The sequence below is a fragment of the Elaeis guineensis genome, chromosome 16 (assembly GCF_000442705.2).
Source record: "Elaeis guineensis isolate ETL-2024a chromosome 16, EG11, whole genome shotgun sequence".
Lineage (NCBI taxonomy): Eukaryota > Viridiplantae > Streptophyta > Magnoliopsida > Arecales > Arecaceae > Elaeis > Elaeis guineensis.
The window spans coordinates 38,603,853-38,623,267 of record NC_026008.2 but is presented as its reverse complement, the minus strand read 5'-3'; the positions used below and the strand labels follow the sequence as shown (position 1 = coordinate 38,623,267).

General features: G+C 44.8%; 1 protein-coding gene across 1 annotated transcript; it reads right to left on the bottom strand.

Annotated features, from left to right (window-relative positions):
* Nucleotides 1–9,887: 9,887 nt before the first annotated feature.
* LOC105059625 (uncharacterized) lies at nt 9,888–16,905 on the bottom strand. Its single transcript, XM_010942995.4, has 5 exons — nt 15,972–16,905; nt 14,603–14,708; nt 14,385–14,497; nt 13,998–14,065; nt 9,888–10,202 (listed from the first exon to the last, which is right to left on the bottom strand). Exons 1-5 carry the CDS (start codon nt 16,775–16,777, stop codon nt 10,132–10,134), a joined length of 1,164 nt encoding a protein of 387 aa, XP_010941297.1. The 5' UTR covers nt 16,778–16,905; the 3' UTR covers nt 9,888–10,131.
* Between the last annotated feature and the right edge of the window lie 2,510 nt (nt 16,906–19,415).

Genomic DNA, 19,415 nt, shown 5'->3' with positions numbered 1-19,415 from the left:
AAGTTTGGAAAGTGAAAATCCAGATGCAAGTGACCCTGTATATATAGTGCCCCTCGACGGTCGAGATGAAGGCACGACCAGCAAGGATCTCCCAGATCGTGATGCGTGGCGACATCTGGGCCTTCTTTCGGCCCGACGGTTCGATGCACCTGCCTCAGATTAGGCCACGTCGACTCTATCCGCCTGAACGAGTTCGGCCCAACGGCTCCCCGCCACATGGCGGAAGAGTCGTGGCGGTTCGCGTTCCCGAAAAGACGGCAGAAATGGCGGTTTCTATTCCCGATGAGTCGCCTGACACCGATGAGACGTCTGATACCGATGAGTCGTTTGACACTCATAAGACGCCTGACATCGGACCAACCAACGGTATGTTCGCCAAAGTCGGGACACAATATGGTGGATATCCACTCCTTTCGCCCGACGCCGCCGCCCACGCAAAGACGCTGGCCAGTACACCATCCGACTCAGGAGTGGGGGGGCAACTGTTGGGATATATCGACCAGTCCCGCTCATGCCGACTCACCGTCGGTCCCGCCTGACCAGCACCCGACTCTGCCGACCGACGACTGCCGACACCGACCGATCGAGTATACGTCGGTCGCTCCCGACTGGCCGAACTGTGGAGCCCGATATCCGACTCCAGCAACGCCCCCGACTATCCGTCGGAGGGTCTCTGGGATCCCATTCGATATTCCTCAACCAGACACCGACGTACAATCGGTCGGCTCCCCCGAATGTCGTACGACTGCTGTGGGCCGCCACCCTGACAAAGGCGTGCGGAGTAGCCATCCTGGGACATTGTCCCACCTAAGGCATGGGTCAACCTTAGTGATTTGACAGCCCCACGACGACTTGACCATCCCACGACGACTCTGACAGTCTCCGACGATTTGACAACTCTCCCATTGTCTGCGCCATTAATGACGGTGCCATGTCGCGCCCCACTATAAAACGAGGAAGGCAACAGTGCTGGAGGAGGTTCTTTTTTGAAACCCCTAAACTCTTCCTCTCTAGCTCTCTCTCTCTCGCTGAGCTCCTTGATTCTTTTCTACTGTTGCCTAGTCTCCTCTCTGATTTGACTGTCGGAGGGTCCCCGCCGGAGCCACCTCCGGTTAGTACGGATTTCTTTTGCAGGCGCTCACTCCCGGCGACCAGGCGACGAGGGGATTGGCCGCAACAACAAGATAATCTGATAATTTATAGGAATCACTTATCTGAAAAAATAATTATGGAGAAAAATAATTTTTATTATGTTTGATCGATGAAAAATTATTTTGAACAATAATACTGAAAAAAAATTACTATGTTTGATTGGAGGTAAATTTATATACAAATATGGTTAAATTTATAAATATATCTTTCAACATAAAATATTTTTTTGATACTAAGATAGCATTGTCATCTCCAATTAGTTTTAATATAATAATTATAATCATATAGTTTTTTATATAATGTCATATCTATTTTAATTTTTTTATAAAATTTTTTTGTTAAATAAATTTAAAAAGACATCAAAACAAATTCAATAATTGCATATACGATTTTTTTAGATGTATTTTATCAAGTATGGATTACCACCACTCAAAAATTTAGTAAATACCAATTTCTCATAGTATTTATTTTACCTTCTCTCTTCGAAAAATAAATATAAGATCCGTCAATTTTTTTATCATTTCTTCCTTTTATTTTTTATATCAAATATGATAATCTGATATAAGATTTATTTTTTCATAACAGATTATCTTCAATCAAACGAATCCTAAAAGTTTTCAAAAAAAATTCCAAAACAAGCCCAGCATCACAGCTAAAAAAAATTCCAAAACAAGCCCAGCATTACAGCTAAGATCTAAAAAGTTTCTCCTTAAGAAATAGAATGGAAACCAAATCGGCCAGCCAAGCAGAGCCAATATGTACCCATGAACCAGAAACACTTTTAATAAATTTAAATAAAAATACCTTAAGATCCATAGACATCTGGGCATGAGTTTGATAGAGCTAGGTATGATATTATTTCATTATCCTTCGTCTTGTTGGGATATATCAACTAACCCCTGTACGCCGACTTATCCTCGGATCGGTCTGACCGACGCCCGACTCTATCAACCGGACAGACAAACGACTCCGACAATAACTGTCGACAATGACTGTCGACAATATCCGATCGAAGATATGCCGGCCAAACAGACCAATACTGGTTTTCAATCGACCGAACGACCAAACCCATATCACCGACTCACTGTCGAGGGTGGCAGCTGACGTCCGACTTCCACAAGGCACCAGATCAACCGACGGTGTTCTCGAGTCATCACCCGACGTCCTGACAGCCGAATATCGATATATAGTCGGCCAGTCCGTTCGAATGCCGTACAAGCGCTATGGGCTGTTGTCCTGCCAAGGACATGCGGTACGACATGCGGTATGACCGTCCTGGGACATTGTCTTGCCAAGAACATGGATTAATTCCAATGACTTGACAACCCACGGTGATTTGACAGTCCCCGACGAGTTGACAACTCTCCAGTTGTCTGCACCATTAATGGCGGGACCATACCACGTTCTACTATAAAACGGGGTAAGGCAACAGTTTTGGTAAACGTTTTTAAGCTCTCAAGCTCTCTCTCCCCCGCTGAGCCCCTGATTTTCCATTGTTGCCTAGTCTCCTCTCTGACTTGATCGTCGGAGGATCCCCGTCGGAGGCATCTCCAGTCAGTGAGGACTTTTCTTACAGGTGCGCGACCCCGGCGATCGGGCGACAAGGGGATTGGCCGCAACAGATTTGGCGTGCCAGGAAGGAGGATTCGACAGAGGTAAGACAGCGAGCTCCATAAAGCTTGAAAAATCTCTCGAGATGATGAAAATCAGGACTCAACGATCGAGAGCTGCCGGATCGGCGAGACACTCTTTTCGTCGGGAAGAGGCCCCTCCTTTGCCCTCCATAGCGAAACCCAGCTCTCCGCATCCGGTGGTGACCACGGAGGCACAGATCGCGGCGATCGTGCGGCAAATGACCGTTCTGACGGACGCAATCAAAAACCTCCAACAACAACCAACTCGATTGCCGTAATCGCCGACGGAACAACCGGCAGCGCATCCGATGCCGTCCAGAAGTAGCCACCGACGCCTGCATCAGCTTCCGTCTCCTCCTCAAGAGCAGCCGTCTCAGCACTCCCACCAAGAAGGGAGGAGGCGGCCACAGCATGACACCCGCCGATCTCGGCATCCCTCTCCTTCCCGGCTGGAGCGAGCAAGGAAGGAGAAACGATCGCGGACACCGTCCACCTCACTCTCAAATTCATCAGGAGGTTCAACCCCTGGAGTTTCTCAACACCGACGGTTGGACGACTACGAACGTAAGTTCAAAAAAATCGATCGTCGGTTTGCTCAGCTCCAGGCGGATGGTCAGAAGTCTTCGAACGACGTCGACTTCCGGACCACCCAACCTCTCTTCCGATTTATCCTCGACGAATCGATCCCTAATCGGTTCAAGATGCCTCATGTGGAGCCTTACGATGGCTCCACCGATCCAATTGACCATCTGGAGAGCTACAAGGCTCTCATGACAATTCAAGGGGCAACCGATGCCCTCCTCTGCATCGATTTCCCCGCCATGCTTCGTAAAGTTGTCAGGGTCTGGTACTCCGGCCTCCGCTCAGGATGTATCCACTCCTTCGGACAGCTCGAGCATTCTTTCGTGGCCCATTTCAGCACTAGCTAGAAGCCGCCACGAACCTCGGACAATCTTTTCTCCCTCAAGCAGGGAGAAAATGAGACACTCCGATACTTTGTGGCCCGGTTCAACGCGGCCACACTTGAGGTTCGAGACCTCAACGAAGACATGGCTATCTCGATCATGAAGAGGGGGCTAAGGGGGTCCCGATTCACATATTCTTTGGACAAGACCCTCCCCCGGACATATGTCGAATTGCTGGAGCACGCGTACAAATATGTGCATGCGGACGAAGGAGCTTCCGACCGGCGTCTGACCTAGGATACGGGCCAGAAGGAGAAGCGAAAGAAAAATCGAGCTCCTGCTGAACCCAACAGGTCCTCAACCGATAAACGGGTCTCGCCCCGATGACGGAGCCCGAGATCATCCCGACAGCGGAGTCTGAGACCGACGCATCGCAGGTATGACTCCTACATCCCTCTCTCTGCTCCTCGTGTGCAGATCCTGATGGAGATCGAAGGAGCAGAATATCTGCGACGGCCTTCGCCTCTAAAGGCAAAGGGCCTCGACCAATGCGGCTGGCTAACTTGCCGACTTAGCTTCAACTAAGAAGGGCAAAACGTCAAAACGACCGCGGTCGCACTCGCGACATACCGACTTGATCACGATCGGTCGAAGGATATTCGGCTTTCCATCATTTATCATACGTCCCGACGTGCACGTCCGACCAAAGACCGAACAACGGATATTCGACTTGTCATCGTTATCCTATCCGAATACATCGGACACTACTCGACTACCAAATTCTACGGGATGATCATATCGACTCGACTATCAGATTCTACGGGATGATCGTGTCGACTCGACTATCAGATTCTATGGGATGATCATGTCGACTCGACTATCAGACTCTACAGAATGATCGTGTCGACAAGCTACGTTCGGAGATTGACCAACACCCGACCTGACGTGCATGCCCGACCAAGGGCCAGACAACGGATATTCGACTTGCCATCGTTATCCTATCCGAATACGTCGGACGCTACTCGACTATCAGATTCTACGGGATGATCGTGTCGACAAACTACATTCGGGGATTGACCGACACCCGACCCGACGTGCACGCCCGACCAAAGGTCGGACAACGAATATTCGACTTGCTATCGTTATCCTATCCGAATACGTCGGACGCTTCTCGACTATCAGATTCTATGAAATGATCGTGTCAACGAGCTACGTTCGGAGATTGGCCGACACTCGATCCAACGTGCACGCCCGACCAAGGTCCGGACGACGGATGCTCGACCTACAGTCGGGACGGCTCTCGACCATCGGATCCTATGCAACCTGTACGACAGTCAGGATGTCAGCCTGCGATCGGAGCTTGCTCTGCCCTTAGCATGGCGCGTGCTACTGACTACCTTGATCAACTACGCTGAATCCTACCAAATGTCCTAACGAGGTATGTTGGGGCTACAACTTATACTCTCGGGGATGGCTCGGTGAGACATACACTTTGAACCGCATGCAAAAAAAAGTTTGAAAAGTTTTTAATTTCATTTAGTTGAAATTAGACTTACAAAATTGGGCCAAAGTCCGATTATAAGTATCAAAGGCAAAATAAAAATAAAATAAGAACTACGGAACAGACACTCTGACTATTCGTCGAAATCGACTTCCTGCACCAGAAATAGTTTGGGAGCAACCGATGTACCCGCTCGGGTCGGAGTGGGACCGGAGGTTGGAGCCACCTCACCTTCGGCAGCTCGTTCCACCGGCCCAGGGTCGGCCTCCTCCGTAGCCGTCGGATCCTCTGGCATTGGGTCGGCATCCCCCTTTGCGGCTTGATCTTCCAACCCCGGAGGGACGATGCTGCTTAGGTCGAGCTTCGGGTGCAGACTCTGAATCGCATCCCGGGCGTCCTCGTACCCAACCCGGTAGGAAGGAAGCCGCTCTCGAGAAGCTCCTCCCGGTATTCGTCCGAGCCGTGGAAGTCCTCCACCGCCCGGCTCAGCGCTTTTTTAGCCGACTCCGCCTCGGCTTTCGCTATGTCGGCGTCGGCTTGGGCGGAGGACAGGTTCTCCTCGGCCTTAGCCAGATTCTCCAGGCTAATCCGAAGTTGTTCGCACTCGGCCTCGAGCTCTCCGATGCAGCCGTCCCACTCGCGCCGCAGCCGGTGAATGGAATGGGTCTTGCGCTGGACCTGCTCGCGGGCCGACTGAAGTTTGGCCTCCGAGGCGGCTAGGCCGTTGGTGAGTCGGGAGATCTCCTCCTCGAGCCTGGCCTCGCGGTCGATCGACAGCTTCAGCTGCTCAACAAGCGTCGCCTTCTCGGCTTCGGCGGTTTCGGCCCTATCCTTCCAGGCCATCCAGACGTCGCCGAACCTCCGGTACCCGATCTTCAGCTCGGACATATTGTAGATCAGCTGCAAGTAGAAGGCCGATCGTCAGAAAAATGAAATGATGAAAATAATAATGGAAGGGAAAGAAAAAGAAGAACTCACCTGGATCATGGTCGGGTAGAAGGAAGAGAGCATCTCGATCACCGGCCAACTCCTCAAGAGCTCCCGATCGGCCGGGAGTATGGTTGCCTGACACAACCTCCTGGCCAAATTATGGTTGGCCAGGGCCGACGACCCCTCGGGAACCCGAACGTCGGTCGAAGCGATGCGGCCCACCGACCTTGAGTCATCCACCGGCGCCATCGAAGCCTTCCCCCGATCGGTCGTCCAGGCCCGGAGATCGGAGAGAGATGGGAAGCTCGAACTCGACTGAGTTCCTCCCAAGGGTGCGACGGGAGCCGCCGCAGGACATTCGAGCTCACATGCTTCGACCTGAACCTCTTCCACGGGCGGGGGCACCGACACTCCTTCGGCTGCCCCCTCCACCGCCCCTTCCTCGGACGGTGCCTCGGGTGGCACCGTCGGTGCCAATTAAGTGATGACCGGTTCGAAACCCGACGATCGTTCGGTGTCGGACTGCGCTGCCGCCGTCGCAGTGTCGATCAGGGATGATGTCTGAGGCCTCTTAGGGGGCCGCGAAGGTCCGGCCCCGGGCGTCGATCTCTTCCTCACCGCATGCTGTCGAATGTCGGCATCTGTCAGTCTTACTCTCGACGGCATGCCTGCAATTTCAACGAAAAATTAGCACAAGTCCGAAGATGGATGAAAAAGTCAAAAGACGACCGACAGACCGAACTGTACCTAAATAGAGAACCGAACTCAAGCCGGCGTCGTACAGAGCTTGCTCGGTGACGAGCTCTCTCTGCTTCGGCACCGACACATCCTTCAGTCAGTGAAAGTCCTCTCGATCTCCAGCCTCCACCCGACTGTTTTCGTTCGGCTGAGTCCAAGAGTCGCCCCAGCGAGAAGGAAACCTCTAAGGTAGCGAAGAAGAAGCAAAGAAAAATTGGTTCTTCCATCCGTGGATCGATGATGGAAGATCGGTAATGAACGAAAGACCCTTCCGAAGATTGAAGAACCACCACCCTCGGGCTTTCGGGTGGGGTCAGAGGATGAAGAATGCCCGGAAGAGAGAGATACGGAGAAAGATCAGCAAGAGCCGACACAGCAGAGCAAAGCTGATTATTAACCGGACTGAGTTCGGTGCCAGTTGCGCCGGACAAAGCCTGTAATAATCCAAGACATTCTGGACAAACTCCGAAATCAGGAAGCGAAGACCTGCCCGAAGGTCCTCGACATAAAAGGCCATCTGACCCGGAGGCGGGTTGTTAATCCGACCCTCAGCCCCAGGGACGAAGAGTTCGAACTGCTCTGAGATACCATACTGCTCCCTAAGCCGTTCGATGTTCGGCCCCAAAAGTGAAGAAGCCTCCACCTCCGGGGTCGATCGGGAATCATCGGTCGGCTTCCCCGACTGACTTCCTCGATGAGAGGTTCTAGCCATAATGCTAGCCCCAAGAAGAGAGAACAAAGAGGAAAATGCCAAGGATGCAAGGAGACAAGAATGAAAAAACTTTGAGAAGAGCTTTCAAAGAAGAAGGACGGAAACAGCTATCTGAAACTGGGGAACAACTCGACGGGGCCTCAGCGCTAGAAACAGGGCAGCAAAAAGTGAAGCTTTGGATGTGAGTGGCCGCATATATATAAGGTCCTTCGACGGTCGAGATGAAAGTGCATCGAACGAGGGTTTTCTGGATGTCGACACGTGGCAGTGTCTAGGCTCTTCCTCGATCCGATGGTTCGATGCTCCTGCTCCAGATCGAGCCACGTCGCCTCCATCCGCGTGAACAATTCTAGCCCAATAGTCCCCTGACGCGTGGCGGAAAAACTGCATCTCGAAATTAATTAACCAACGGCGGTTTATGTTCCCAATGAGACGGTGGTTTGTGTTCCCAATGAGACGTTTGACACCAGATCGTTCGTTGGTACGATCGTCAGAGTCGGAGCATAACGTGGTGAAAAACCACTCCTTTCGTCTGAAGCCGTCGCCCACATGGAAACACGGACCAACACGACATCAGACTAAGGAGTGGGGGGGCAACTGTTGGGATATACCGACTGACCCCTGTATGCCGACTTATCCTCGGACCGGTCCGACCGACGTCCAACTCTATCCACCGGACAGACAGACGACTCCGACAATAACTACCGACAATGACTGCCGATAATATCCTGCTGAAGGTATGCCGGCCAAACAGACCAATACTGATTTCCAACCGGCCGAACGGCCGAACCCATATCACCGACTCACTGTCGGGGATGGCAGCCGACATCCAACTTCCACAAGGCACTAGATCAGCCGATGGTGTTCTCGAGTCATCACCCGATGTTCCGGCAGCCGAATACTGACATATAGTCGGCCAGCCCGTTCGAACACCGTACAACCGCTATGGACTGTTGTCCTGCCAAAGACATGCGGTACGACATGCGGTACAACCGTCCTGGGGCATTGTCCTGTCAAGGACATGGATTAATTTCAATGACTTGACAATCCACGGTGATTTGACAGCCCCCGATGATTTGACAACTCCTCAATTATCTGCACCATTAATGACGGGACCATACCGCGTTCTACTATAAAACGGAGTAAAGCAACAGTTTTGGTAAGCATTTTTAAGCTCTCTCTCTCCCGCTGAGTCCCTGATTTTTCACTGTTGCCTAGTCTCCTCTCTGACTTGACCGTCGGAGGGTCCCCACCGAAAGCATCTCCGATCAGTGAAAACTTTTCTTGCAGGTGCGCGATCCTGACGATCGAACGACGAGGAGATTGACCGCAACACATCTGTTATAGTCTAGCCTAGCCCAAACAACCTACATTGGCAGATCCATTCATATTTGCCAGGTTTATTCTTTGAAGTTTGAAAAAGATTTTTGAGTTTTTGTCCAAGAAAGGGCAAGATTCCGAAAAGTTGAGCAACAGTTCGTTAACGATTCTGAAGTAGTGAAGTTGTTTATATTCGCCACGTACATTATCTGAAACAGAATCTAAAACATGGAACAATAATTTGCTAGCATTTTAAGGAAGTTCAATTCATGACTATTACTTAAAGGGGCTTACTTGTCACATCATCGCTACATGTTTGTCGAAGAATGATAAAAGGAAGATAACAAAGTAGTCTTTTATCCAACAACCGAATTGCTTTTATAGTTATTTTAAGTGTATGGGTATTTCTATGAACAATTTTACTTGATGAACAAACGCTAAAGTCTTCAATAAAAGTGGTTTTTCATTAAATATTTTCCATTAGATACGTGATTCCTGTCGTGTAATTATTTCTGGACACCTCTCATTCTTTAAACAAAAACAGTGTACAAAAATTAGCATTGCAACCACCGAGTCCTGTACAGCAGTCAGAACATATGACGTTGTTAGCATTTCATAAATTTTCATATAAATTTACTTAAATATATCTAAATTTTAGTGCAAAAGTGCGACCTAACACCAAGCTGTAATGTACCATTGTAACTGCTAAGTTTGCAACAAAAGAACAATGCCACAGGGATCTCTGATTTTTTCATTTTGAACTTAACAGCAGTCCATTATCTTACCATGATCCAAGAAGGTTCAGCTTTCTTTTCGGATCATCACTGCTAGATTTTAATAGCTTCGGACCAAGAACACTGCCCAAACAGACCCTGGACTCGGCAGCACAAAACCGTTGCCAACAGAAGCCAAGATGAACCAATCTTGCTTGTGCTGCCCACATATAGGTCATGTCTTCACATCCAACAGGTATATAAAGATGACATTTGGTACCGTGCAGGAATCATCAAGAATATATTACTGATAAAATAACAGCCCCAAGTATACAATTACCAGTAATACATACCTTATGAACTATGTACACATATAAAGTCATACACACCATGCAAGCTTTACAGTGAGACTAACCGTGAGACTGAGGAATAACAAAAGAAGACATGATCTGCCTACAGCCACCTCTCCAGAGCAAATAGTCCCAATTAGAACCATGAGGATCCTCAGATATAGGGTTAGCCCAGCTCATAAGTAGAAACTTGCGAATGTCACTCTGGTTGGAGAGAGCAGGTTAAAAAGGAATGTCTTGGTCAGCCCTGCAAGAAAGGTAGACCAAGTCAAGGAAGATACTAAAATAGAAGAAACAGAAGCAAGACATACGGAAGAAAGTTAAACTTGAAAGGGGGGTAAAAGAATAAGTATAAAGCACATGATTTTTTTGTCCAATAAAAGCAATTTGGTATAGAATATTGCATATGGGCTTTTACACCTGAGGGCAGAGTTCATAAAACACCAGAGTCAAGAATCCAGATCAAAATACCATGAAAGACAAAAAAACTTAAATGGGTAAATAATAAATGTTAAGCACCAAAACAGAAATTGGTTCACCCAGTTTCACCACATAAGAGGAAGGGTAGGCATGTAAAATCATATGCTTCAACAGACAGCACACATGCGAGTTTATAATACGTGTAGAAATTCAATAAAATTCAAAATTAGTTGGAAAATAAAATTGCAGTTTAACTAACAACTCATTTTGTATTGCTATTGTTTTCTGCTTTTATGTTCAAAATCCAAGAAGAAAATTGAACTTGACTTAAAAAATATGAAATCCTTTTGTTTTAAAATTGTTTGTAAAACCTTTAGAGCTTTTGACAGCAGAGATTTATTGCTTTCAAGAAAACTGAAAATAGAAGCAAGGAATGACACAAGTTCTGTGCAAATGCTATCTCCAACATCAATCTCCATGTGATATTTCATCTATCTTTAAGTTAACAAAAACATAAAACAACAACAATATCAACCAGACCCTAAGTTCGTCAGAAAGCTATGAGTTACAACCACTTGCATGTATGACAAACCATCCACCTCAGGTGAATGGAACGGTTATTAGACACGTAAGTACAGATACCGCACATGCACCCATGCATGCCTGCACATGCCCCCCTCCCCCCCCTCCAACACACACACACACAGAGAGACTTGAAGCTGCTCAAATATAGTGTGCATAGGGATACATTTATATTGTTCAAGTGAGCAAAATCCTGATACAAGAGTTGTCATCACGAGCCATGATTTACACATCCCTTACTTGCTAGTGATGTCTATCATTCCTAGCTAGAAAGTCCTTTATCAATTACCAAAGTGTGTGCCAATCACCCAAGCATAATTCTGATCGGCGACTTAGCAACAATAACAAGCATGACCTACATAACCCACTGAGGTATCATATTCAAGTACATGGTCAGTTTTGTCATTAGTCCGTAGAAAAGCTTTTGTTGAACACTGAGGATTCTGAATAATATTATGTGGAACTGTTACATAAATGGGATGGTTGCAGTGGAAGATTATTTATCTCTATCTTCGTCTGACCATAAATCCACGTATATGCAAACTTAACAACACAGTGAAATTATACACACGAACGCACACGCGCACGCGCACACGCGCACGCGCACACACACAAACACTGTTTTAGGCAACTACACCATGGGACTAAGGGCCCTTTGGTTTTGGCGGAAATGTAATAAGCAGTAGAAGTGTAACACTAACATTGCAATGGGGCAACTTAAAGCTCCAAAATCATTGCTTGTTTCAATGAAACAAACTGTATTTTCAGTGACACTGGGCATTTGTTTCAAGTCGAACGTTAAATTTGACCTTGGTTTGGTCATGACGGGTCTATGAGGACAGAGTTGGTTAACTCAATTCGGGTCTAGTTGAGGTTTGAAAGTTTGGGTTGAGGCAGGTTCGGTGACCAAGTCAGGATGGGTAAGGTTAAGTCAAGATGGGTTGAACGAGGTAAGGTTAAATTGACTTGTGACAAATGTCATCAGACTGAATCCAGATAGGCAAGCCTTACCTAGATTCCGCCATTAACCCAGTGAAGTGCAATTGCAATTCCTTTAGCCTGATGTAGACTAGGATTGGTTAACTCTATTCTGGTAATTTGTGTTTGAAAGGTTGGATTAAGTCAGGCCAAGTAGATTAAGGGCCTCTTTGGCAAAAGCTCTGCGACAAACTGGGATTACAGGTCTATTTTTTAATGTACCTGGAAGATTAAAAATTGACATTATGTTTTGTCTAGTGGGATCCATATCTGTCCCTCTCTTTAAGGTAGGCCTCAAGCCAATTTCTTGCCTTCTTTTTTCCCCTACCTTCTTTTTTATTTTTCTATCATATCCGATATAACTTCTAATCTAAAAGCGAAATATAAACTTGATATCTACTCAAATCACAGACTGCAAATTTATAAGAGCAATCAACACACTATATCCAATTTCACCCATAAATCAGAGAGATAGCAGTCGACTATCTACAGAATAAGACAATAAATAGACTGAAGAATCTGCATACGGTGGCTGGTTAGCTCTCACCCAAACCTCTTAAACATATATAATCAGCAGAATATGTCATCCTTTATGTTTGCTAATATTGCAACCAATATATATACATTTCAACTCTCACAAGTACATGCTTGCTTCAAATGAAGGTGGACATGAAGATCATAGTCATGCATGAGGAGGACCTTCAATGCTAGGCTGGGTTATTAGGTTCACTTTGTTTTGACGGCTTATCAAAATGGCAACAACCCCCAAAATCTTGAATCAATCAGTATTAATTAATTTCAAACAGAATACTCGGCCTTTTCCAACATCATTTCTGCAGAGAAAGTTTTCATGTAACAGGAGACCAATTACTGAACATATCATTGCCTTACAAACATTTGGTCAAGCTTTTAGGCATGCGTGGATCGGATAACATTCTAGAAACATCTCTCTACCTCAATGAAATGCCTTGATTCAATTATATGTCTGAATAGATCTACTTCTTTTGTAATAATCTATCCAAGATGACAAAATTTATCATGTTGTAGTATAACATATATACCATGGTACCCTCTATTTTGAAATAGCAAAAAGTTTCTAAAGGTGACCTAGGACTTCTATCCATGGACCTTGGCAAAAGAAATGATGGATAAGGCAATCATAGAATTCAACCTATCAACACCTATGTTATAGAGTGAAATAGCATAATAAATATTCCAATAAAATATATAATCGATGGAGACAAAAATATACTAGACCACAAGAAGCTTCATTGAGAACTACTTGCTAATATGTCATCTTAAATTCAAGTTACACAAGGTATGAGGGCCATTAACAACCAACAAAAAGGCCTCAAGGACACAATCCAACTTGAGCATTACCCTGATAGTTTGTCGAGTCCCCCAAGTCTTCACTGATCAAATGCCTTTTACACAGCAACTTTAAAAGAATACAACATAGTGATAGACCAAATGTATGATGTGTCAAACATTCATTTTGTTTAAGCTCCAAGGAGATCAAAGAAAAAATCCATTCAAAGGATGTCTGCTTGAGAAGTCATGAGGATAGCCTTCAACTACAGATGCATAGATTCTTTAGTAGAAAATAGACTACATAACCAGCAAAGAATCATTAATTAAAATATGAACTCTGTTTCTTGCTCCTATCTAAACTAATTTGCTTCATAATCTACCCAGCTTCGTATCCACATTCCACACTGCTTACATATTTCATATGACTAATCAATACATTAGCTTGCTCACGAGTTTGATAGTGACTGCACAACTATGCACTCCACCACATCTACATCAGGATAATGGCGAGATGGATATAGAACTACAGCAAGCTTATCCTGGTGCTCTACAATAAAAAATGACTTGGCAATTTACAATATGCATATTAACATACACAACTTTTGATTTCTGCTGGATAATTTTTCTTAAAAATAAAATGAAATATCACATCTACTTTAAAAAAAACATCACTTAGAGCTTTTTCCCAACACACCATTGCATCATTAGAAGACTAGTTGATATTTGAAGACCAGCTATCTCATGGACATACCTTGCTTCAAAGGCTTTGGACCACCACTTACACTGCCACCTTGAGTGCAAGAAGAATCTTCTGATAAACTGCAGGGAATTGCAGTAATCAAGTAACAATTGAGTGCAGCCAAATAAAGGTTGGGGGAAGATTCAAGATCATGAAATTCCGTGCTAGGCCGAACTGCCCGGCAGATAGGCCGAACTGCCCGGCAGACCTAGTATCATACTGTACCGAGACAGTGCCTCATACCGTACCGATACTCAATATTCCATCTCGTACCATACCGAACCACATACCGATATTATAATAGAATAGTATTGATCCAGTATCGAGATGGCAAGCCTTATTCAAGAGTTCTTCAATATTTGTCACCCAAACTTACAGATCTTAAATTGTAATGATTACCTTTCAGTCGGCAAATTTGGTTGGTAGAACGAGAATAAGCTTGAATCAGGTGTGCCTTTTCCAGATACCACTGCTATGGGAGAATCATTGCCATCATTATGTTTGGCTTCATCCTAGCAAGTTTTGTGGAAAAATTGTATGTTATTTCACGTTTGCTCTTCTACATAAAGAATCACATAAAGATGCAATTGCTTCCTGCCTTCCAAGCATGAACTTACTTCAGGTTTTTCTCCCCTCCATCCAGGAATGCTTTCAGAAAGAAGGTTGATGTATTGTTCCATAGCCACCTCTGGCTCCATACTCCCCAGTCGTTGCCAAGCAGACCTGGCACAACATAGGTGACATCATTACTCGGACATAGCATCTCTGAACTCTGTTATTAAAACAAGCAAATCAATTACATCCTAAATTCTATGCAATCACGAGTCACTATTCCTTCCATTTTGTCAATGTAAACCTCCAAAGAATGTTTGTCCTAAAGTCTCTTAATTTTCCAGCTGAGGAAGTTTAATGCTCTTGTCAACCTCGAATTAGGGGCAATGGGTGTGGCAAATAATATTGAAATCTTAACACTTGCACAATGCAGGATAGCTTTATTTAGGCTGATAAATTTAAGATTGCCAGACTATTTATAAAAGGCTAATCAGAGTAAAAAAAAAAAAAAACTTCAGAAGAATTTCATTTTTAAAGTAGAATAAGAAATGCAAGTTAGCAGAGTAAAATAAGAAAAGGCCAGAAGGACTGCCATGATAATCATCCTGCAGTAAACTGGAAGAGCATATCAGCTACCCTGTTCATAGTAATTGAAGCAAGGATATAACAGAATTTTACAAACAGTCACACTCTTTGGTCTTCAGAAACTAACTTTACAAATGGTTGCAACATCTCCTACAATGTTTCCTTTTTTCCTTTACGTAACCAAGAAAGAGATCACACTTCATGTATATACAAGCATGCCCACCGGCATAAGCCAGATGGAACAAATCAGCTAGAAAATCACTAGTCTAAAATCACTGGACATAGAGAGTGGCTCTCAGATTAGAGAGCCAGTCTGCTGGAGCATTGCCCTCTAAATACAAAAAGGAGACCCTAAAGACCTACAAATTGGAAGACATCTCCACAGGCCCAAAAGGTTAGGCACAATATTTACCAAACACATATCTTTCCTGTCCCTAATCCTGGTTTTCCATTGTTTGAACACTTCCATCTTCACCGGTTATTTGTTTTGATGCTTTTCACATTCTAATGATCTCATACATCAATTTCATCAGTTTTTTAGCAAGTAAACAGTTCTTTAATTAGATTTCCAGAAGCACATTCCATTTAGCATCTAGTAATAACTAGCTGATGTCCAGCTTTGCCAAATTAATTTACATCTCTTCTGATCCGAAAGTTCTAATTGACATCTTTCTACACCCACTATAAATCACCCAAACAGGTAGCTCACAAGCTTCAAAAGATGACCACAATTAAGCACAGCATGCCAATTTCCCATGCAATTAACTACTCTAAGCGTAACGAACCCAAAATACGTAGGAGCTTATCGATCGAGATGACCCAATTTATAAAGAAAGAGATCGGTAATACCATTTGGAGCGAGCAGCAACCTTCAAAGCCATCGGCTGCAGCTCGTAGCACGGCCCCTCGGTCGCAACCTTTAGAAGCCCATACAACTGCATCTGTGTATCACCACTAAGCCTCGACACCGCTTCCTTACCATCCTTACTATCAACATAAGCCACCGCCACACCAAAAAGCTTCTCCAGCTCACTCTTCTCGATCCCCTCCCACTCGTCCTCCCCATAAAGCAACGTTCCCCCCTTCTCCTCACTTCCCCGCTTCTCGTCTTCCTTCATCATTTCTCCCTCGTCCAATCCTGCAACTTTCTCCACATTAACTTCATCCTTAGAAAATCCCTCTTCTTCTTTGACTAACAAAGCATCAGTCTTTCCAATCTCCTCTTTAACTGTAGTTTCTTCCATCGTATTCTCCTTCTCTCGATCAAACTCACCAGTTCTCACCTCCTCGGCCTTCTCCAAGATATCCTGCAAGGATCGCTCTCTTTCCGATATCTCCCCTTCTTCTTCCACCTCGCTAGCCTCCATTCCGTCCGATCCAAGATCCGCTTCAACTCCGCAACCAACATCGACATTTTCTATACCCAAACCACCACCCTCCCCCAATCCTTCCCTCCTCTCCTCAACGTAAACCCCTCCTCCGCCGGCGATCGCCGCCGGTCGGAGCCCGATATCCTCCGGAAGCGCCGCCGCCTCCGCCGAAGCGTCGCTGCCGAGATCGCCCTCCACGCCGCCGAGGGCAGCGAGTTTGCTGATCAGGAGGACGAGGAGGATGGAGACCACCGCCGTCCAGATGAACTCCTCGTAGAACTCCATCCCCCCTTCCCTTTATCTCTCTCCTTGCCTTAGCTTCGACTTGAAGAAAAAAGAGATGAGAAATAATTCTTAAGAGAGAGACAGAGAGAGAGAATGGGACGGTGGCGCTTCAATTCAATGATGATGGTGGGATTTTGGAGAGCGCCAAACAGCATATTCGGTTAGCTTGGCTCGGCTGGCGACGTTCGCTCGGAAAAAACGTGTCGACCAAATATCTCCTCGTTGCAGCTTCGCACGTTGACCACACACACGTGGCCTAACGGCGTCCCTTGTTATTTTCCCCCCGATGTTTTGGTTCCTTGCATCCACGTGCGACACGTAGCGTGTTAACCACTCCCGCGGGTAAGCTGACGCCCGACCGAAGTCGTCGCTATGCCGCCGCTTGCACTCTGGCTGTATAGGTCTAGTGTATAGTGGAGCAGTTTACTGGTGCAATCCTTGCCCAAGGAAATTGATCAGAACCGTTGAATGAGTCGATGATCAAAGAGACAGTGTCATGAGTTACGGGATTATACATTAGGCTGCGAGGCATCTTAAACGGACACCGTCCGAAAGGAAAAGTACGTGCGCTGTTACACCAGATAGGTTGCCGTGCACCGGCGGCCTTTTGATCCGCCGGCTACGTATACGGATACGGCGAGGAACTCGCGGTCAACGCCTGGGTGGACTTCTGAAAATTTAAAGTCCCAGCGTATACCGATGCTTCGGGGCACCAACGGGTAAAAAGCTCCAGTTCCCGCGTCATGAGGACCGGGTACCATTTCTCCGACCGAACAATCGCCTTGTGCCATATGGCAAAGAAACGTTTGGGTACCTCTTTGGGCTCCGCGATATGACCCTGTACTGAATATAGTTCTCGATTGACGTGACATGCCCTTGACCAGACCTTATACCGTGCACGGCGTGCTCCACGTGATCATATACGTGTCTCGGACTACAGCCGTTCGTTTCTGTAAATACTACATCAAAATAAATATTTGATGAATAAAATGTATAAAAAATGACCAGTTATGGCTAGCAGCGCCTATCACGTAGGATGTAATCCCGTCGCGTTTTGTGGTGTACCTCCGAGGTTAGGTGGGACATAATTCTTCATTAGAATTATATATATATATATATTTAATTTATTTATTTTATATATTTGTGTGTGTGTGTGTATGTGTTTTGTGTGGAGGTAGGAGGATTGGATTCTAGAGAAATGAAGAGGGGAAGGAATTTTTAGACATGGTGCAAGGTATCGTCTATATATTTGCCAAAAAAAAAAAAAGGTGGTATGTTTCTTGTGGGGTTCTCTCATCGCTATCTTAAACATAGGGACATCATAAATTCGGGGGAATTTCAGGAAGGATCCGGGCCCACCTTCTCTATGCGTGCTAGCTGTCTATACGAGCAGCCTTATTTTAACCACCGGTAGTGGGGTCATGGGGTTATGGTTGATGGGGTTATGATTGATAGAAGAGTGGTTGGTGTCTAGTGAACATAAATTCTAGCTCATAGGTATGGAGCTTGAAGTTGCCTCCTGCTCTACTTAATTAGTAAGTCCTAACCAAACATGATTTTTTTTTTTTTTTTTTAATGTTTTTCGGCAAGCAACCTCACATGATTTAAAAAGGATGACAGTTACGAAGCACTTCCCAATCCTTATTGATAACCCACTTTTGTTGCTATTTGGGATGGTATTAAGATGGCGTTTGATGTATTATATAGATAATATTATTATGATAATAAAATTATAAAAAAATATAATTATCTAATAAAATTATAAAAAATTTATATTATAATATTTAATATATACAATAATATTATTATAAAATTATAAAAAAATTTATATTATAGTATTTGATATATAATTTATATTACATGGAATATAAGCTAATTTCTTCAAAGTATCCCATCCTTATTGATTATTGTCTTTTTTCTAGAGGAACAACTTAATTTTGAGACCAACCATCTTTTATGATATTAACCGTTATATTTTTTTTTTATTTTTACCCACTGGGACTACTCATAATTTATTTTGATTTATTTTGATGGAGGTATTTTAGTTCTGAAGTTATCTTATTATAAATTTGTAGGATTGTCAGATTACATGTAATCACATAGCCATCTTCTCCTAAATAATCATATTACTTCCTTTTGAGATAATGTTGCATTACATGTAATACAGTATTACCTGTGAAAGTAACGAAATAAACAATATAATCTGATTATCTATTATAAAATTATATGTAATCTTGTCAGAATTACATGCTACCAAATGCTCCATAAAATTTTAATGATTATAGTAGCGATGTGATGCTATCACTCGATGTTAGGAAATACCGTAAATAAATTAATTTGTTATAAATTATTTAAAATTTTATAAAAATTAATATTTTTTGAAAACAACCAATGATAGAATTTATAATTATATCTAATTTAGTTGCCTGAACAAATTAAAGCTACCTTCCAGCATTTATTCCACCAAACAACCACTTTGGTATAAGTAGAGCCGTCAAAATGGACCGGCCCGGCCCTTCACAAACCGTGCCCATTAGGGCCGGACCAAAAAAGCTCTTTTGATAAACGGGCCATCAAATAGGCGGCCCAGTCCTAGCCCTTATAAATGAAGGGCCTAAACGGGCCAACCCTTATAGCT